This window comes from Phyllostomus hastatus, unplaced genomic scaffold (genome assembly GCF_019186645.2).
Source record: "Phyllostomus hastatus isolate PE091 unplaced genomic scaffold, TTU_PhHast_1.1 phas_contig_36, whole genome shotgun sequence".
In the NCBI taxonomy this organism is placed as follows: domain Eukaryota; kingdom Metazoa; phylum Chordata; class Mammalia; order Chiroptera; family Phyllostomidae; genus Phyllostomus; species Phyllostomus hastatus.
Window position 1 is genome coordinate 4,088,329 of NW_025333862.1, and position 20,806 is coordinate 4,109,134.

The window sequence follows — 20,806 nt, forward strand, 5'->3', positions numbered from 1 at the left end:
GGTTAACTCCCTCATGCAGGTGGTGGCCAGGGGCCTTGGGTCCAGGACAACACCTGGGGGTGCCCTATGACTCTACTGTTTACCACTGTGACATTATGCCATCAAGGACCCAGAAGATGAGCTGCCTTTGGCTCCAGAGGTGGACCTGAGAGGAACAAGGAGCGTGGGCACTGCTACTTAGTCCACAGGAAGGCTGCACCAGGATCACCTGACCCCAAGGAGAGCCCTTGGGGGCCTGACCTGCCCAGCCCGGGCACCATCTCTGTGCCAGACACACCTTTCCCCATGTTCTCCACAGGTGCCCCTAGGTTCAGTCCTGCCCACTAAGGTCCGGCCACACAGGGTCACCGTGACCTCGAAGGCAGCTGCAAGTGCCAGCTCAGTTCCAGCCATTGCCATGGCAGCTAGGTACTTTTGCAGAATCCACCCAACAGGCAGCTGGGCACCTTCTGGGGGCCCTAGGGCAGTGCTGCCCAGTCATGGTAGGGCAGCCCTAGCGACCAGCACTGTGGGGCAGGGTACCCCTGCTCCCCTAGGAGCACCTGCCCTCCCCTCCCTCTGGCCTTCTGAGAAAGTGACAGACTGGTTCCAGGCAAAGGAGCACCCGCTCCAACCCCCAAATACTAGGAGCCAGAGAGGACCAAGGAAGAAATCTCTGTATTTCCCTTCAGGGTCTCACTGGCTCATCATCCTGGCAAGGCCAAGTTCTTGGAGTCCACAGCTCAGTTCCCACCAAGCAGCATCCTTCCAGTTTTGCCAGCTGACTTGTGCAGGATAAAGGCAGAAACCACAAGCCCTGCCCAGGTCGTCCCTATGCCAGGAGCCAGGGCCCAGTCAGCCAGGTGCATTGAGTGCATGGGGGCAAGTGCGCAGCCCATGGGGCTGGAACCCCTCTGCCCCCACCACAGTTGGGCTGGTCACACCCTCCAGGTCAGAGCCTCATCAGCTGCACTGAGACAGAGTGGTCTGGGTCCCAAAATGGTCCTTTTAATGCAGAAAATCAAGATAATTTACAAATGAATCACTTCATAGGCCCAAGCTGAGGGCCCCAGGGGCTGTAAGGGCAGAGAGGAGGTGGAGGCCATTGAGAGTCAGGGACGATGACCTCAGTCAGCACCTTTGCAACTCTCGAGTGCCAGGCGAGCCCTGGAATCCCGCTAGTCTAGCCCAGGTGGGTGGACATGGGGAGACAGATCCTTGGAAGTGAGGGCCTGCAAGGCCAGGGGAGGAACAAGGCTGCTGGCTGCTGTCCCCTCTGCCCAAGGCAGAGCACGAAGCCGCAGTCCTTGGACTGAGGTTTGGGAAGGGGCTATTTGACCGATCGGGCTTGGAAACAAGGACCTCAGATGAGGCAGCTGCTAGGGAACTGTCAAGCCCCCCACCCCAAGGTGTTTACATCCGTCAGAGTTGGCATGGTGCCGGTTTGGGCTCAACACCTCCCCTGTGGGGCCTGTGGGGAGACGGGCTGGAGGCTCAGGGCACTGGAGGTAGAAAGGAGCCCTCCCACCTTTCCCCCTCCCCAAGCCAGGAAGGTCAAAGACACCTCCAGGCAGCTGGGGTCCCAGACTGGCCTGGGGCTGGGAACCCTGGGCTTCCCGGGGTGGTTGTGGTGGGAGCTCCAGCTGGCTGCAGGCACTTCCCCCCAAGTCAGGCCAGGCAAAGGGGCCTCGGAGCGAGGTCCGTCAGTCCTTCCAAACGAGAGAACGTGGTCACAGCAGCACCCAGTGGGGGCTGGTGGAGTCTTCTCCCAGGATACCCACCTGTCCCCTCTCCCACCTTGTCCAAGGGTACGGACCCCAGAGCAGAACCAAGCCCCAGAGAACCAGCCTTCCAGGCAGAGATGGCAGGGGGAGGGAGGGGCAGCTGGTCACTTTGGCATCTCCAAGGCAGACACTTGAGGCTTCACCGTGAAGTACTGGTTGAATCGGATCACTGCGTACCTGCCGGGAGACGGGAAAGAGAGCTGGGGCGAGAAGAAAGCAGTGCTGGGGGACTCCCAGCAGGAGCAAAGCTTCTCACCAGCTCGGCCCATCTAGGTCTGGTGCAAGTCAACACCAGCCCAGGGCAAGTTTTTTTTTTTAATTCAACTATAATTTTATTATTCTTCTTAGAGCTAACTAGACCACCCTTCCCCAGACAAGGTCATTTTTAAATGTTCACAGTTCAGTATTGCTGAGTGCATTCACACTACTGGGCAACAGATACCTAGGTCTCTTTCATTTCCCCACTCCCCCTCCCATGCTCCCCCACACTCTACTTTCTGTTTCCATAAATTTGACTTAGTTTCCTCACGTAAGTGGAATTGCAATTTTGTCTTTTTATAGCTGGCTTATTTCACTTAACACAATGTCCTGAGGTTCATCCACACTGTAGCATGACGTGATTTCCTTCCTTTTTAAGAATGAATGATCTTCTATCGCATGAGTTTACCATTCATCCCTTGGGTCACTTCCACCTCTCGGCTGTTGTGAGTAATGCTGCCGTGAACACAGGTGCACAGGTATTTCTTTGAGACCCTGATCTCAATTCTTTTAGATATACACCCAGCAGTGATATGGCTGGATCATACAGTAATTCTCTTTTTAATGTTTTTGAAGAAGCACAGCATTGTTTCACCAACAACGCACAAGGGTTTGTTTCCACATCCTTGCCAACACTCGTTACTTTATTAGATAGTAGCCGTCCTAATGGGTGTGAGGTGGTAACTCGGTGTGCTTTTGACCTGCATTTCTCTAATGGCTGAGAACACTTTGAAGCCAGGTGATCATTCCTTTTTGGCTGAGAGTGGATGGGGAGGAGACTGGACCAGAATGAAGAACAAAATAATTCCTGATCTTTAAAGACATACGAGGCAGGGAGTCCCCCCAAAACTGGAATTATCTTCTGGAGGGCGGGCCCCTTTTAATACAGGCTTCCCCCATGAGTTGAGTGTCATGGGAACCCATCTGTATCGGCGCACCAGCTGGTGGTGTTGTGAGGACTATGTCCGGCTTCAGTGAATGGTTTTTGAAGGCTCTCAGTGCGTGTGCCCATTGCACGATGGGCGATGTATGAGTGCACCTGCCCACACCACGCTGAGTGTTCAGCAGGTTTTGACCAGAAATGGCACGACTCCCATGCTCCACCGTCCCTATTCACCCGATCTTGCCTCCAGCGACTTTTTTGTTTGTTTCCCTGGATGAAAAAAGTCCTCAAGGGGAAAAGTTTTGCTGACATGGAAGAGGTGAAACAAAAACAGCAGAAGCACTAAAAGGCATCAAAATCGAGGAATTCAAACACTGTTTTGAGCAGCAGGAAGAAAGTCTCTGCACTTCCCGATAGGTGCACTGCATCAGATGGATGCAATGCATTTGCAATATAGGACTTTGAGAGTGACTGAAGTTTAAACGTGTAAGAATAAATATACAATTTTTAATAAATACATCTTTTGGGTCCCTCCTTGCAATGTACCTCACACGATGGGCGGCCCCCTTTCCCGCCAAGGAGTCAGTACTCAAGTACAGTGTCAGCACAGCCCGTACCGTGTGGCCCCGGAAGGAGGAGTTGGGTCTGACAGTCCTCTCAGTAACACCAGACCACCGAGTGACCTCAGCAAGTCTCTCCCACTCTCTGGGACGCTGACTTCTCAGCTATGAGATGAGGGCCGGGTCTGTGATCTTCCAGACTGATTTGTGACACTCCCGTTCACCACCGAACCCTGTGGATAAGGGCTCTGGAGTCTCAGGAGAAGACAGGGAACACACAGTCTGCCACAGGGCAGGCAGGGCAGGCGTAAGAACGTCAGGCTCCTTCAGAGCGCTGCCCTGGCTTTCTGAGCCTCCCCTGGAGCAGTGACCCCACTGGCTGCGGGCAAGGGATGAGTGAGCAGAGGAATGGACTCTGGACACTCTATTTGGGCTGTCCTTTGCCCCTACACCCTCAGCTGTTCCTTTTCTCCCCCCGCCCCACTCTGCTCCCAGCTGTTCCGTGTGCTCACCTGAGGAAATCGAAGTTGATGGTGGAGAACTGGTTCTGGATGAGGGCCCAGAGTGCCCAGAAGAAGTGAGACGCCTGGAAACAGAGCAAAGAGGGTCAGCGTGGTGATCCTCCCAAGGCTGCCACGGACCCCATGTAGCTACAGGGACACAGTCAGGCTGGGAAACACAGAACTAGGTCTCCCCAGCACGGGTTGGGGAAATTCAGTTCAAGTCACTGGACAGCATCTGGGGACACCACTCCCTCTAGGAAAAAGCCAGCAGAGTTGGTTCTACCCACTCCGGGAGGGGTCAGCAGGCTGGGGCTGCTAGGACTTTCGGCTTGTGCCCCAGGCCAGAAAGAATTTCACCTCTGGCTTCTCTTACACCAGGGCATCTCCTCAAGTCTTCAAGGCCAACATACCCAGGGGAGATGAGCCTCCACGTCAGAGCCCAGACCCACTGGCCAGAGACACCCAGGTCACCCCAGGTTCCAGAAGCCTGAGAGCCAGGCTTCTCGCTGCCCCCGAACAAGCAGCAGTGACTCCAGCACTTCCCCTGGCTGGTGTCCCCCACCCCACTCCAAGTCCTGCTTACCCTGAGGTGGACTCTACAGTACCTCCCTGCACTTCCTGCCTTTTCAGGACTTAAAGGAGGCACAGATCAAGGAGCAAGTATGAATGATGGTTACTAAAAAATTTAGCAAGAGAAAGGCACTGGGTGGAACAGTTAAGAAGAAGAAACTGAAGGAGAATCAGCTTTGTGCCAATGAGGAGAATAGAACAGGTAATCCAAAATCCCAGCTCCATGATGGCGTGTGAAATTCGGGGCAGCTGACTGATCTCTTGCGTATGCATGGCTGACATTAATAAGACTAGGGAGCAACCCCTGGGCATACACCAGTGGAGGCCTGGCATGAACCGGTGTACCTTGGACAAGTGGCACTCAAACTAAAGAACTGACAGGACGGCCCTGGCTGATGTGGCTCAGTGGACTGAGTGCTGACCCCTGAACTGAAAGGTCGCTAGTGCGGCTCCCAGTCAGGGCACGTGCCTGGGTTTTGGGCTGGGTCCCCAGTTGAAGGGCATGAGAGAGGCAACTGATGGATATATCTCTTGTACATCAATGTTTCTCTCCCTCGCTTTCTCCCTCCCCCTCGAAAAATAATTAAATAAAATCTTAAAAGAAAAGAACTGACAGCACAGCAACCGGAGCAGGAAGAGCCTGGTGGGAAAGGCTTACAAGGAGTCTGAGTCAGCAGAGGAAGCTAACAAGGAGGATTAAGCTGACATTCTCTATCTCCTCCAAAGGCTTAAAAACAAGAAAAAGAAGAGAGAGAGAGAGAAAAGACGGGATGTGGTTAACTGTAGCATGAAAGGCTAAGGTTAGACATTAGAAAGACCTACTTGTCCAAATGAGAGAACTGCTGCTACAACAGGTAGCTGAGATCTTTCCTGGAAGGAAAAAGTTTGATTTCCTCGAACTTTTCTAGGTTCTCCCTTTCCTAGGCCTGCTGGGGTGGGGGAAGCAGGAAATAGGGCGCCTTAGTATGGGGGTGCCCAACTTAGTATGGGGGGGAACCAACTGGGGATGCCCAACGTGGTTCTTCCCAGATCTCATCTCTAGACTGGGGTTCAGGAGCACATGGCAGGATTTCCCAGGAACTTGCACCTGACCCTGGGCTCTGCTTCCTCCTCCACCACAAGTCTCTGGGAGGGCAGGAGCTGGGGGTGGGGGTGGGGCTGCACCCCACCTCCTGGCTCTTCCTTCCCCTGTCCCCTACCAGTCACAGCACTCACCAGGGCAAACTTGTTGACTTGCACATAGAGCCTCTCCACCTCCCTAGAGGTCACGGCCATCCCCTTTTGTGCCTGCAGGTAGTAGCGCAGCCACTGCAGCTGGGTCTCCCGAGCTGGGTACCGGCAGTAATCGACTTCATTCACACCTGATGGGGAGGCAGCAGCACAGAAGTTGCTGAGAGATGGCCCGCCCAGGGGCCGCCTCCAGCTCAGGTATCCCCTGCTTCACCGAAAACCTCTACCTGCTCTGCCCTGTGGGCTGTGCCTAGGAATGCAGCTTGTCTCCATGACCAACAATGTGTAAAAGGTCGAGCCCCACCCCAACTGAAGACACCGAGAAAGGCAGACTGGTCGAGGGTCAGGGACAGTCCTGGCAGTGATGGGGTCCCCCTAAGTACCTGTCTCCCCTATGCCCTATATAAAACTACATCACATAGGAGACATTTGGGCACAGCACTGAATCGGGGCCTGGTTGTCTTAGGTCCAACACTGACCTGGGACAAGCCCTTTCCTCTCACCAGCCCAGATCTCTTCACGGGCAACATGAGGAGGCCGCGTGTCTCTCAAACACAGCTTCTTGGGCCAGTGCTGAGCTGGCTACTTAAAAATCACCGGGAGAGCTTGGTAACATGTATTCCAACGCTGCTGCCCCAGTCCAATTTCCCGATGACTGGGAAATACAGACAGGTTTGGAAACCCTGGTCTGGACAGCCTGGGCCCCTCTAGTCCCACCCTTCTTTGAGTGAGTCCTCAAGCTGCCAGCCCAACACACACCAGCCCCATCCTGGGCACAAGTGGCAGAGGCAGTGGCTTTAGAGCTGGTGCAGAAAAGAGCAGTTTATTTAAGACAAAACTAGAGGTGGACCACCCTCCGCAGTCTCTTTTTCTCTCTCCTTTTCTTTCTGTCCTTACCAAACTTTCCTTATGTTTGTAGAGAAACACATTCAGTCTCCTAGGGCCCCAGGGGTATGGCTGGGAAGAATCTCCTTGGGCAGATGTATAAACTAAGGCCAAGAGAGAAGAAACTGGCTCAAGGTCACACAGCCAGTTAGGGGTGGGGTCAGGGTTGGAACTCATCTCCCAGCTCCCAGTACCAGGTCTCCTTGCTCCAAGAACCCTGGAGGTCCCTCTCCCTAGCTCCCAATCTCCTCCCTTGTCCTTCTTCCATGCTCAGTTCTCCTTCATTCTCAACTTAAAAGCAGGATGCCATCTGCCCCTCTGGAGAAATTCCAGCTGGACTTCACTCTGTACGGTGGGTGAGGAAGACTTAAAATACTTAAGAATTATCCCTTCTGGAAAGGTCAGTGAGTCTGGCTGCTGAGCATGCACAGGCCCAGTGCCCTGCTGGTGCCAACCTCATCTCTATGCCACCCGCACAGTTCAGCTGCTCTGCCCAGTGGAGGCCCCATTGTCCCTCAATGTAGCTAAATGTAGTCCTAAATGTAGCTGGTGGCCACCCCAGGGAGCCATACCCTCAGGTATACACAGATGGGGGCTGACCTTGGCCAGTACCACCTGGGAAACACCAAGGCCAGTGCATCCAGTGGACAGCTACAGACCATGTCGGAGCACCACCACCCTGCCCCTGCACAGCTGATTCTCAAGAGGGTGGAGGTTGGTGGTCAGTGGTCACAGCCAGTCCTTGCCCCTAACTGGCCTGGGTAAATCCCTCTCACTGATCTGCAAATAGCAACCAAGGCTCAACCAGAAGAAGAGGGTGAACTCAGCCCACATGAAGGATGCACCTCGAGCACCCAGCCTGGGTGATAGTTGAGGCTGTGCTATAGGACTCTCCAGGACACCTGCTACATTAGACCACAGAGTCAAAGCAGCTTTACCTACTACATAGAAACAAACACAGGGAGGCTGCCAAAATGAGGAGACAAAGAAACATGGCCCAAATGAAAGAACAGATCAAAACTCCTGAAAAAGAGCTAAACAAAATGGAAATAAGTAATGTATAGATGCAGAGTTTAAGACACTGGTTATAAGGATGCTTAAGGAACTTAGTGAGGACCTCAGCAGCATAAAAACGGCCCAGTCAGAAATGAAGGATACACTATTTGAAATAACAATTTACAAGGAAACAACAGTAGAATGGATGAAGCTGAGAATCAAATCAATGATATGAAACATAAGGAAGCAAAAACCAACCAATCAGAACAAAAAGAATAAAAAAGAATAAAAAAAAATGATAGTATAAACAGCCTTTGGGACAACTTCAAGAGGCTCAACATTCGCATCACAGGGGTGCCAGGAGAAGAGAAAGAGCAAGAAAATGGAAATCTATTTGAAAAAATAATGAAAGAAAACTTCCGTAATTTGGTGAAGGAAATAGACATGCAAGTCTAGGAAGCACAAAGAGTCCCAAACAAGATGGATGCAAAAGGCCCACTCTGAGACACATTAGAATTAAAATGCCAAAGGTTAAAAATAAGAGAAAATCTTAAAAGCAGCAAGAGAAAAGTAGTTCGTTAGCTACAGAGGGGTTCCTATAAGACTGTCAACTGATTTCTCAAAAGAAACTTTGCAGGCTAGAAGGAATTGGCAAGAAATATTCAAAGTCATGAAAAGCAGGGACCTACAGCCAAGATCGCTCACTCTACCCAGTAAGAGTATCATTTATAATTGAAGGGCAGATAAAGACTTCCCAGATAAGAAAAAACTAAAGTAGTTCATCATCACCAAACCATTATTATATGAGATGTTAAAGGGACTTATTTAAGAAAAAGATCAAAACTATGAATAAGATCGCAAAAAATACAAATCAATAATTTAACCTAAAAAAACAAAATAAGCAAACAAGAATAGAGACTGAGTCATGGACACACAGGGCATTTTGAGAGTTGCCAAATGGGAGCTCTCGGAAGAAATGGGTGAAGTGAGGGGGTTGAGAAGCACAAACAGGTAGTTAGAGAACAGCTGTGGGGGTGTAAAGTACAGTATAGGAAATGGAGTAGCCTATAGAACTACACACGTGGCCCATGGACGTGAACAATGGTGTGGGGATTGCCTGAGGGAGCAGGGAGCATTGGGTGGTAGGGGCCAAAGGGGGAAAAATCAGGACAACTGTGATAACATGATCAATAAAATATAATTTAAAAAATTTTTTAAATACAAAGTTGTGGAGTCCGCTTCTTACCTGCATGCTGGGCCCTTATTTATAATTGTGCAGGCTGTGCTGGGCACAAAGAAGTATGGACCAGGGGGTAAGTGGAGGCTGAGGTTGCCCTGTGCTGGCCCACCTGGTGTGCACTGCATGTACCCAGAGGAAGGGGTCTTTTTCTAACTCACATGCCAAACTAAGTATCCTCGGGGATCCTATAGTGGGCACGTTCTCCTAATTTGTACCAAACTGCCATACTAGCCAGCAGGAGTGTGCTATGTGTAGGTGGGTTCTGCCTTCCCAAGGAGACCGGAAGCTCTCTCAAGGCAGACTGTCTTCCCCCCTCAGGCTGGGCCACTGCAGAGGACAGGAGCTGCCTAGCCTCCATCCCCCAAGTACAGAACCTCCTCTCATACTCTCCTTGATCTGACCATCCATCATAAGGAGCGTATCTTGAGCACAGGACAAATAGTAATGCCCACTCACCTGCAAACTCATTGAAATGATTGCCAATGTCAAAAGCTTGGTAGTTGTAGCCAGCATATTCATAGTCGATGAACCGTACGTGACCTGTGAGGTGGAGAGGCAGCAAAGAGGATTGGTTCCAGCAGACCTGGACAGCCTGGTCAAACTGCCACAGGCCTCTGCACTTGACTCACTGCCACTGGCTGGCCCCCGCAGCCCCCTGGCCTTACCCGACCTCCTCAGCAATAATCTGAGCTTCTTCCATCTGTCTGTCCCTTTGTCCATCTGCCCAGCTCCAGCTGTCCCTCTCATACAGCTAGATCCTTGGGCTCTCCTCATCTAAAGATGTTTGCCCTCAGCATGGCTGAGGGCCAGAAATAAAGCAAAAGGTTCCCTGCGTGAAGGTCTCCTCTGGGCCACAGGTTTCCCTCTAGGAAGGCTCAGAGCGGCAGAGAAGGACTTGGAAGCCCAGAACATCGTCAGGGGGAGTAGCTGGGATGCCCTAATGTTGAAAACCTCCACAAACCATGACTCTGAGTTCTTTCTTGACACGGACTTTTCTAAGTGGGAATGTTTCCTTTTCCATTTCTCTCCTACAGATTAACTTGAGACCTAAGCTGAACGGTCTCCTCTTGCTTGTCCAAGTACCAGCCTCAGGAACAGAACCCTGCCGGGCAGCCAGGGCCAGAGAAGCCTTACCTTTGGTGCTGTCGTAGATGATGTTCTTGCAGAGCAGGTCATTGTGACAGAACACCACGGGGGAGTCCAACTGGGACAGGTGCTCCTTCAGCCAGGCCAGCTCGTGCTCCAACACCTCTATCTTAGGGACATCTGTGGAGAGGCTGCACGGTGGCGAGAGAGATGGCCAGTGGAGGGAGGGTTGACAGTAGACAGGAAGGTGCTTGGCCTCAAAAGCCCTGAGCTCTGGCCTCCTCACTACCTCTTACTGCAGAGGGACCTTGACAAATGGCCAATCTTTCGTCATCTGCAAAATGGCACTAAGGTCTCCCATCCTTCCAATGTGCTGTGTTTACTCTAAGATGATTAAAACACTGGCTTAAAAGGATTTTGAAAAGCACCCAAATCCCTGACTAAACAGTGCCCCTGCTACGTGGTGAAGGGGACAGGAAGGTAAGGGGGGAGGCACAGAAGAGGGCTAGAAGGTGAGGATGAGTGTCCAAACTCACTTATCTCTGGCGAAGAGGACAAGGGCAGCGGGGCAGCCCTGGGAGGGGCTGGAGCGCTGGCGCTCTCTTGAGGAGGCAGAGGCTACGTCCTGGTCTGTCTCCCTTATGCTCTCGCAGCTGGCGTCACAGAGAGATCACAGAGTTTAACTTCGTATCTCACAGACAGACCACTCGGGCCCACATACAGAAGCAAAGAAGTTGTTTTTTGGGCTCACTCCTACAAGGCCAAGGGGACATTAGGGCCGTTCAATGGAAAAGCACTTGCTGTGTGGCTCCCTAGTATGTTGTCCCTTCCACCTTGAACTAGGAGTGTGTTTCCTTGTCCCAGACCCCCGCCAGACTGGCTGTAGCCCACTGGAGGGCAGGAACAAAGATGCACGGAGGCCACTCGGCCCCACCCCATCCCACAGCACACAGAGGCGCTGCTGCTGAAGGAAATTCGTGCTGCTGGATGAACAAATGGCTCCATCAGAGGCCACAGGGAAGCTGAGGAAGAGACACTGCATGCAGAGGCTCTGAACTGTGGTCCCCAGGAGGCGCCAGTCTGTGCACACTGAAAAGCCAAAAAGCAGCAGAGCCCTTAAAACCCAGAACCACCGATGGGAGGAGGGGACGGCCTGGGGTTTATCTCCACTCCTGTGTCTCCTGTTCGCTCCCTTGTCCAGGGCAGCGAGAGTCCGCGCAGGGGGATGAGAATGAGACAGGTCCTCCCGACACTCCCACAGGACAGCCCCGCTGCCCTCTCCCCAGCCCAGAAACCAGAACATGCAGCTGAGTATTCCGTGATTAAAGTGTCCCCATGTGCCCCCCGGAAAAGAACGAGTGGGAAGCTTCCTCACAGGCTTCAGAAGGTCAAAGCCAAGAGATCTTAGGTCTCTAGTCCAACCCCCTGGGGAAACTGAGGCTCAAGAAGGGCAGAGTCTTCCTTGTAGCCTCCAGATGTCTCTTGCACAGCTGGACCCTCTATTTCCTAAGGAAAGTGGCCTCGGCCCATCCAAGGATCTGAAATCAAGACAGCCCTCCTAACCACGAGGGCCCGGGTGCCCCCCTGAAGGCTTTGCACAGGCCACTCCGAGTCCAGGCGTCTGTCAGGGGCCGATCTGGGGGAGGCCTGCCGCCTCCTGCCCCTACGCCATCCTCACTGGAGTTTATCTGTGTCGACAGGACTGCATAAAATGTATTTTCCTCTTGGTTCTCCTTAAGAAGCAACCTCTTCTTTTAAAATTCTTTTTTTTTCTTGGACTGAGACCATCCAAAGATAAGAATTAGGAGGCTTCGTTTGGTTTGCCCAGGTCTCAGCCTGGGGAAAAAAAACACATGGCTTTGACATCCAGGACGCCCGCTGCCCAGGCCCTGACCTCTGTCTGACCCCCACACTACCCACCCCAAGGCCACGCAGATGGTTACTGTGGGAACAATCCTGAGCTTCCCCATCCCTCCCCCAGCGCCTGGAACATGGCCAGCGGGGCTCCCCTCAGCCCTGACACCACCACACTCTTCCAAGGCTGTGGGTGGGTGGGGCAGTCATCTCGGAAGCTTTCACACGGCAGGCGGAGCTGCTCCTCTGTGTCTCCGAGGCAGTAGGAGCAGTAGGAGCGGGTGAAGGGGCCTGAGGCAGGGACTGCTGCCTGGCAAGTGCCGCTCAGCTCTGGGGGTCAGAGCGGGGAAAGGTGGACTCTTCTAAGCGTTCAGGCTTCTGTGGCCTGGCCCTATCTGAGTCTCCTCTCGAGGGCCCTGAAGCCGTCATCAACCCCACATCCTCCTGGACGCCACCATACTTACCCAAACGCCTAGGCTACCACATCCATTCCCACAAGGTCTCTGAGGCAGCCCCTGTGAAGCTGCCTAGGGCAGTATCCCCCCAAAATGGTTCCTTGATCCCCTGCCTCAGAATCACCAGGGGAGTCTGTGAAATGCAGATGCGTGGGGTCCAGCGTGAGACCTCCCTCCACTTTCCAGTGTCACACCAGAATCCTGCACTCAGCAAGCACCCAGGGGAATCTCATGCTCAAATGTGGGGAACCCCAGTGCTAGATGTTGCCCATTCAATTTCAACACTCCTCCAGCTGGTCTCCCCACCTCCAACCCCCACTTCCCCTCACTCCACCACAGTGCCGGTCAGGTTACTGCGCTGCCCTGAGTCCGAGGCTCAGATGCCTTCACAATTACCTTCCACTGCTGTGAAACTGAACCTTCGTTCCTTAACCTGACATCAAAGACCCCTCACAACTGAGCTCCAGTTCACAAGACCTCTGCAGCTCTACCTCCCTAGACCCCTCCCAAGCCCTCCTGAAGAGCTGCTCCAGCCAACTCATCTACGGGTCATCAGGAGAGGGCCCTGCTCACGCCGCCTCCCCCAGCCCCAGTGCCTCCCTCCCCATCTCCGCCAGGAAGATGCTCCCTGGGTCCCCGACCCCTGGCACGCGCTCCACACCTGCCTTCTTCTACAGCTCTGCATGGGCAGGTCCTCTTTCCTCATACAGTTTCTAAGTAACTTGTGGGCAGGGCCAACGTCACCTTTGTGCTCTTTACTGTTTTAAATCCCAATTAGTGTTTGTGAAATGGAGGATGGACATCATCAGGGTTACTAGGCAGGGTTACTATGGAACTCAGGTGCTTCGTATCGTCCCAGTGACTGCTCTCCACAGCTTGCTCTGGGGTAGGGGAGGCAGTTCAGGGCAGCCATCATCCCCTAAAGAGGCCCCCAAAAGTCAAGCAATTTGATTCGTCCAAGGTCAAAGGTATGACAAAAACAAAGGGAATTGGTCAGTCTTCTCCAGAGACCACTCCCCTCCCAACACGGCCACCTCCCCCACTCCCAAAGGCTACACAGTGCCTGTAGAATCGAAGAAAGCTGTAGTCGCAGGGGTTACACCTGAGCATCACACCTAGACTCTAGTCCTTCAGCTGCCACTGATAGCAATGACCTTGGGGCAAGTCCTATCCCTATGATGGATCTCAGTTTCTTAATCTGTCAAATGGAAGTGGTGGGCTGGGGGAAGGGAGGGTCCTGTTGGTTCAGGTACCAGAGGACTCTGCTCTCTGTGCTGTTCTGGTCCTAAGGCACAAGGCAGTTCTTGTCCCAGAGAGAACACCTGACACAGAAGGTCTGCACATGGGCCATGCTGGTCCAATAGCTCCAAAGCAACGCTTGGTAACCCTTAAGTGGGAGGGCCCAGACAGAGCCATCGGGTGTGGGAGAGAGCTCCTTACTGTCTTGTCATCTCTGAGGAGGTAAGGAGATATCCTGCCCTAAACCTGTGTAACCCACTCCTAGGAACATGGGTGTTCAAGCCTTTGTGGAGGGGACAAGGTGACACTGCTCTTTCTCCCTTGCCCCTACTGCTGTCTCAGCACTCGAGAGTATGCTGGCGAGTCAGGTTTCTGAAGGCTAGAAGGGCTCTTGGGTGGCAGGCCAGAGCGTGTAGGGGAGGTTCTGGGGAGCCTGTCTTATCTGGGGAAAGGTGATGTCGGGAGAGGAAACAGCAAGCTGTCAGCCTGAACACGGTGGAAAGCAGGGTCCCCAGGGGCATGTGGGGATGAGCGGCATCCAGGCCGTTAGCAGGAGTCTTGATGTCCCAAGGGCTTGTCAGTGGATGAGCTGACCTCTTCTGAATGACTGTGACTCAGCCTCACCCCATTCTCAGAGAGCAGGACCCTCCCTTCTCACGGCTCCAACGGCAACTCAGGTAGACAGGGCCCTGGGCTGGGAACAGAAGCCCCGCCTCTGACTAGCCCCCCACACTGGGAAAGCCTTAAATCTCTGAGCTTCAGTATCCTCTAAGTAAAATGGGGAGATGCTGTTCCTGACCCTAGGCCCTGCCATAACGTGAAGACTCAAGGAGAAATACCCATGTGAGTCCAAAACTATGGGTCTAAGATCCTCAGATTTTCTCCACTGGCCCAACTCTTCTTGAAGAGAGAGGCTCCACAATCAGGACTGGAATCCCTGAGCCTCCTGTGCGGTGGGGTGGAGCAAAAGAATGAGGAGTAGGATCACATTAAGGTGGTCGAGACAGTGGCAGCCTTGAGCCCTCCCAGATCTTTGTACCTGGGGTTGATCTCGTTCTTCACGAGGGTGAAATAATTGTGCATCTTGTGCCAGAGGATGGGCTTGGGCAGGCTGCCATTGGTGTGGATGGTGTGAATCTTTGCCATTTCCAAGGCGATTAGCCTGCAGCACAAAACAGGAAGAGCAGAGTATCAGTGGGGGTGGGGCAGGCCCTGCCTGCTCAGCCCCTCCCGACCAGAAAGCGGCCCTACACACACTGTCCGTGAGGGGCTGGCCAGGGGTCAAAGTGTGGGATTATCATTACAAATCTTTTAGGAGCTCTCCACCTCAGCTGAAGGCATGAAGATGAGATATGGCCTTTAGCCTAGCAGCTCCCTTTCCAGAGCCAGAGCTGGGCTGTTTCAGGTTGCAGAAGGGCAGAGCAGTGGGCTGTTGCCCACAGGCCAATGACCCTGCCCCATGCCAAGGTCATGTACCCACAGCAATCCCTGAGGACAGTCGGGTCACCAGAGGATGGGGGTGGCGCCTCTCCTCCCACCCTGGACTCTGACCCATGCCCTCAGGGGGAGGTGAATGCAGGGCACCAGGGGATTGGGGGTGGCAATGCCAGGCAGGAAGAAATGCCCGCCTCTTTGATAAGGCCTGGCCAAGGTGGGGAGGGAGGAAGGCAGGCCCAGGGCAGCCCCTTCCTCTGGGGCAGGGAGTTGATGATGCTGGCGGCTGGGTGCCAAGGACGCAAAACAAACCAGTGTTCTATTTTCAAGTTCTCCTGTGGACATTATCCAAGGTCCCAGGAGAGTGGGAGAGACAGTGGGGAGAGGAGAACCCAGCTCAGGGGAAGACTGCTGGGAGGGGAGGGGGTGGGGGTGGATGGAGGACTGACTGGTCAGAAAGGGAGGGCCTTGATAAGGACCCCATCCTCTGAGGCCCTGGGTCCCGGCTGGGCTCCCCCAGGCCTCTATCAGCTCTCCCTCTGGAGCCCCACTGGCTGCCAAGCCTCCAACATTCAAGCTTCCTTCACCTCTGCCTGTTCGAATAATAATCACTGAGAAAGACAATAAAGGCATTGGCTGTTTGAAACCTTGTTGCCAAGCTGTTCCAGGGACACCCCCTCCCTTGCCAGGTACTGGGAAGAGGCAAGCTATCACCCAACCGGATAACAGGGCACTCTGGGGGCTCCTCCCCCAGACCCATGTAGGGGGCAAGGGGTGTGGCAGCAACCGAGTGGCTGGGAGATGAAGTCTGTTCGTTCAGAGGCCAGAGGCTCTGGAGTAGGAGGGAGCCCACCAGGGTCTGGGCAAGGTGGGAGACCGACCTGAGACCCAGGCCTTCCCTTCCCGAAGGAAGATTCTGAATAGAGCACAGAGTGTTTCCTTGAATATCAATAAGGTCGTTGTCTGGAATAGCAATGAAAGTTAACCTCAACACTCAGCATTTTTATGCCGCAAAGCCTGAACAGCAAAGGTTGGGAGGTGGGGTTCAGGGCAACATGGGGAAGTAGCTTCCAAAGTCCACGACCACCTTTCCTCAGAGAACCACCTTTACCCCAGAAAGATAATAGTCCCTCCTAGGAAAAGTATCAAGGAAGGGCTACCTCCTACACTTTGCCCAATTTCTGGCTTTTCCCCAAATGTAAAGTTTTTATTATTGAACCTAAATCCATCTTCCAGCTTTCTGACAATGGCAACTGTTTTCATGAGAGGGTGAGTAACAGGACCAGATCCACAGGGGTGGTAGAGACTGGGAGTAGTGAGGATTCACCAATATTTGAGCTTATTTGCGCAACAGCTGGGAGGAGTTGGTAGGAAAGCCTGGCCAGGGCTCCTCAGCCCCGGCTCCTCTGGCCTCACCTCTCCAGGCTGAGAAGCCCCTTGCATGAATTTGTATATCCCCCACCCCCAGACACAAACACACAGCTACAATATACAACTCAGTGGAATGTTTGGGGCCTCACCAGCCCTAGGAGCAGTGGGCAGGAGCACTGGGGGGTGAGGCTCTCAGATCCCCTCCTCCTAAGTCCCCAGAGCACCTGACACAGGCTCCCTGCAAACAGGGCGAGGTGCACTAACTTGGGGTTAACTGCGGCAGGTGAGGGAACGAAGACTGTTGGTCTACTCTCAGGTGGGTTTTGTTGTGGCCCCTCGGAGTTTCGATGGCTCCTTCCCTGTGGTTGGGGCAGGACAGAGCCCAAAGGTCCTGGGCAGACCCCTGTGCCACTGTCCCCAGTGTCAGGGGTAAATGTCAGCCATGAGGACTCGTTCTAGTCTGAGGACCCTGCACGTGGCCACAGCACTGGAAGGATAAAGGTGGATCCCACCTGACCTCCCTGCTCAGCATGATCAGAGGAAAGAGTGCACCGTGGGCTCTTCTTCCGTCCTCCTCCTTCCAGGCCCCACAGCCATAGTATCCAAAAGGCTTGAAGGTCCCACACATTAATCTAGGCAATTAACAGGAGTGGCTCCCTGGGGACCATGGGTTCTGTGAGCCTATGGCAGCCTCAGCAGCTCCTCAAACCTGGACTCCCACCTTATCAGGGAACCTGGAAGGAGTTCACACTGGGGGAGGGATGCCACCTCTTTGGGCTGCTAAAACCATGCTTGACCCTATAGGGCCATTCTCCTAGCATGTCTGGGCTCTTGGCAGAAGGGGAGGAGCAGGAAGCCCTGCCTGCTCTGGGGATTTGGCTCATATTTCGTTTCCAAGGCTCAGAGGTGTTTCCAAGTCAGACTAGGGTAAGCAGAGGGCTGAGGCATGGACCAGGAAAGGGATCCCTACTGCATTTAGGGAGCTAGATCCTTTGGTCTCTGTTAACCAAAGTTCTCCTTTGCCTCCCTCAAAGAACTCTTTGCCTCTTTTAGCAGATCCCCATTGGAAATCCATAAAAAGCCATGGTAGCTCTTCACATAGCAATGCACATAAACACACACACATTTTTCATGCGATTTCAGGGAGTTCACAGATCTATTGACTCACTCATGGACTCCACTCTACACCATGGAAGGCAGCCAAGGATTTCAAAGCCCAAGGCCTGAGAAATCATAGAGATGAGCAGTACCCCTGGGCACCCTCCTCACCTGAAAAGCCGGGGCTCACGGATGTGCTCAGGCCCCAGGGCCACGCCCGGCATGTACTCATAGCACAGCCCATTCTGGAAGGTACAGTAGAGTTTGGGGGCACAGCCGTGTGCTCGCAGTAGCTGGAAGTTTCTGACCTCGTTCTCCCGGTCCACCAGCAACTCCGTCCGCTCTCCATACACCCGAACCAGCACACAGTCCCGCATGTCCTCCTCCACATAGCAAGCCACCAGCTTGTTGGTGATGCCATCAGTGAAGCGCTAGCATGGGGAGAGGGCAACGCAAGGGTGCGTGAGGTAGGGCCTCTGCTCTCATCCCATGGCTGCCCAGCTTCAGCACAGGTCTTGGAACACAACTACACAGAATCTTGTCCTTTACCCTCTTGCTTAATAAAGAGCTCAACACCGTCCCCAACACTCAGGATAGACTAGAGAGTTCAAAGACAGTGGCAGCTTGGGTTCAGCCCAGGCACCCTCACTTCTCCTGAGTGTGCCTCCAGTGGATGGGGATTGGTGGCGGAGGAGTCTGACTGTCACTTGGTTAGTGGCCGTCTTCCTCTCCCTCCGCCTCCACCCCGGCTCTGTAAGAAACCTCCATGGACCAGAATGTGGCAGAGGAGGACTAGGATCACCCAGGATGAGTACATCCCCACCCAACTGCCTCTCACCACCTGTAGGCAGAGGGTTCTTTGCTGTCCCTCCCACCCATGCAGGGTATTGAGGGTTGCACCCACCCCAGGTCTCTGGTGGTCAGAGCTCCTTAGGGCCTCTGAGTTCCATACCAGAAGAGATAACAGACCCCGGCTGGGAGACGAGGGTTCCCCAGGGGGTGACAGAGGAATGAACCGTGAAATTTATAAGGCACAGTATGTCAGAGCTAAAAGGGGCCTTAGAGGACATCTGAACTAATTCTACGTGGGGAAACTGAAGCCCTAAGAGGGAGAAACTGACATAGGGCATGGTAAGCCAGTATTGGAATTAACCTCAGGCCTTCTTGATCCCTTGACACTTTTACTCCAACATATGCCTTTTATTTTGAAAATGCTACCCACCCATCCCTCTCCCCACACTTGGTCCTGAACCTCCCAGAAGGTTCATCATCAGCACGGAGGCCCTACCACTCCAGTGCAAGCTGCAGGTGCTCTCTGCCTCGGGCTGTTCCTCCACCAGCAGCTTCCAAAAGGGATGGGAGGGTGGGCAGGTGAAGACTCTTTACTGAGGGTGCAGGTCAGCTAGGGAGACAGCCTGAGGCTCTGCCCATCTGTGTGTGCAGGCTAATGTGCCCATGTGGGGGTGGGGAGGCGCCCTGTGGGGGCGGGGGGTGATGGTGCAGAGCCAGAGCCCGGGCGACGGGGAGGACTCCCACACAGCGCTGGGGCTGGCCCGAATTCCGGGACAGGCAGGGGCCGCTCAGAGCCTGCAGGTTTTGCTACCACCACAGGGTGCAGAAAGGGCAAAACCCTGTGTGTGACTAGCGTGGGGCATGGGGCGTGGGGCTCTTCCTGAAAAGTTCCTGCTGTCGCAGGTTTCAGAGCTGGCTGGGTACGCGCCCATGGGCAGCCGGTGGGCAGCCAGGGTCAGCTGCGCGACGCGACAGGGGGTGGGGCCCACACGAGCAGCACGCGGACGGCGGGCAGGTGGACCTCGGGGGTGCCTGCCCGTGAGCCCGTGTGGAGCGGTGCGTGTGTAGGGTGCGGGAGATGAATGGGAAAGGAAACCACGTACAAACCACCATCTCAACCCTCCTGCGTAGCAGCCGCGCCCCCTGGGACCCATGCCCGTAAGGATGCGCGGTTCGACGTTCCGCATTCCCGCTTGGGTACCTTGGTCCGAACTTGCTCGGGCTTCCAATGCGGTCGCAGCTCCTGAATGAGGCGCAGGGCTCCAGGCAGAATATCGTCCTGGTGCACAGAGATTCCAAAGTACGGGACGGCGGCGGCCCGCAGGGGGCCCGGCGACTCCCGGCAGCGCGTGCCTGCCGCCGCTCTCTCCTCCATGCCCCATGAGCACTGCGGGCCGGGCGCGGGCCTCCTCAGGTAACAGGGCGAGCGCGACAAGGGAGCCGAAGGGGGCGCAGCCATTCCCAGCGGCCGCCCCCTCGGAGCCGCCGCGCTTACGCTAGCCCCGGTGGGGGGGGCCCCGGCTCGGGGTAGGGGGCGGCGTGGTGGGGGAGGGGCGGGGTCAGGCCATGACTCCGGAGCCTCTGCCCACCGCGTTCGCCGTCTTGCAGCCTGCAGCCCCAAGCCGACCCGGGAACGCCGGGGCTGGCTGCGATTGTGACATCACGGGCACGGGCCGCCGGGTTTGGGCCGTGGGAACGCCCCCTTTCCGCCCCCGCACGGCCCAGGCGGGCGGGAAGCCGTGCGGCCGCCGCTACCTGGGGCTCGAGACGGGTTGACGCCCCCAAGAGGGCCGCGGCGCGGGGGCGGGGCCGGGGCCGGGGCTGTGACGCGAGGGTGGGGGCGGGGCGGGGTGGGGCGGGGGCCTGGGCCGTGACTAGGGGGCGGGGCGCGAGGGAGGCCCAGGCCCCCCGATAGCCCCCACGTGAGGGCACCACCTTCCTCTCACCCTCATACCTGGCTTCCTCCCTCCCCTTGGCTAGAGCCTTTCTCTCTGGGGCAGGGCCGGGGGAGGGCTCTTCCTGCGCCCCCACTCCATTCTGCTGTAGGGGGATCAGGCTGCAACCAAGAAGAGGTCCGCTTGGGTAGCCCACATGTGCCCACCTCTCTGCGTCCAGTCCCTGAGCTCCTGGAAAAGGCTCTGAGGCCCCTACCACATCTCAGTGGCGGTTCCTTGTACGGAGGCCCCCAGGGAAATACCGCCCCCCCCCCCCCCGCCACACACACACACTCGCTATGGAAAAGGAACATTGGGTGATGCATGTTAGAGGAGGGTGTACTAATGAGTATCTCATTAGTTACTAGCCTGGGAGAGCTTTCACTGCCCCACCCAGAAAAGTCCTTACTATTTTCCCAAGTTGTCCCTTTGTCCTGTTGAGGAATCCCTCAGTCACAAGACCCAATCATTATTGCTGTCAGAATCCATCTTTGAGCTCGGCCCAGAGGAATTTTTGTGGTTATGGAAATGTTATATATCGTGTTGTCCAGTTCAGTGGCCACTAGCCACATGTGTGTATCCAGCACTTGAAATGTGACTAGGATGATAATTGAATTTTAATGTAAATAGCCCTGTGTGGTTATCATATTGGACA

At 54.6% G+C, this 20,806-nt stretch overlaps 1 protein-coding gene across 4 annotated transcripts; it reads right to left on the minus strand.

Moving 5' to 3' along the window:
- Positions 1-965: 965 nt before the first annotated feature.
- Positions 966-19,870, minus strand: ETNK2 (ethanolamine kinase 2). 4 transcript variants are annotated; one of them, XM_045841560.1, is made up of 9 exons: positions 19,419-19,859; positions 17,597-17,856; positions 14,562-14,684; positions 10,511-10,627; positions 10,023-10,165; positions 9,345-9,428; positions 5,753-5,898; positions 3,977-4,050; positions 1,732-1,940 (listed from the first exon to the last, which is right to left on the minus strand). In XM_045841560.1, the coding sequence occupies exons 1-9, from the start codon at positions 19,674-19,676 to the stop codon at positions 1,868-1,870; spliced, it is 1,278 nt and encodes a 425-aa protein (XP_045697516.1). In that variant the 5' UTR covers positions 19,677-19,859; the 3' UTR covers positions 1,732-1,867. The 4 variants fall into 4 exon arrangements, with proteins under 4 accessions (XP_045697515.1, XP_045697517.1, XP_045697516.1 ...); XM_045841559.1 differs by lacking the exon at positions 5,753-5,898 and having other exon boundaries at positions 966-1,940; positions 19,419-19,870; XM_045841562.1 differs by lacking the exon at positions 10,511-10,627 and having other exon boundaries at positions 19,419-19,847.
- Between the last annotated feature and the right edge of the window lie 936 nt (positions 19,871-20,806).

Excerpts from the sequence above, each read along its gene's own strand:
- ETNK2 (XM_045841559.1), bottom strand. The coding sequence starts at position 19,676 with ATGGCTGCGCCCCCTTCGGCTCCCTTGTCGCGCTCGCCCTGTTACCTG. Across the intron at positions 17,857-19,418 it reads CCGAGCAAGTTCGGACCAAG|CGCTTCACTGATGGCATCAC; the intron begins GTACCCAAGCGG and ends TCCCCATGCTAG. Across the intron at positions 4,051-9,344 it reads TCATTTCAATGAGTTTGCAG|GCGTCTCACTTCTTCTGGGC; the intron begins GTGAGTGGGCAT and ends CTCTGTTTCCAG.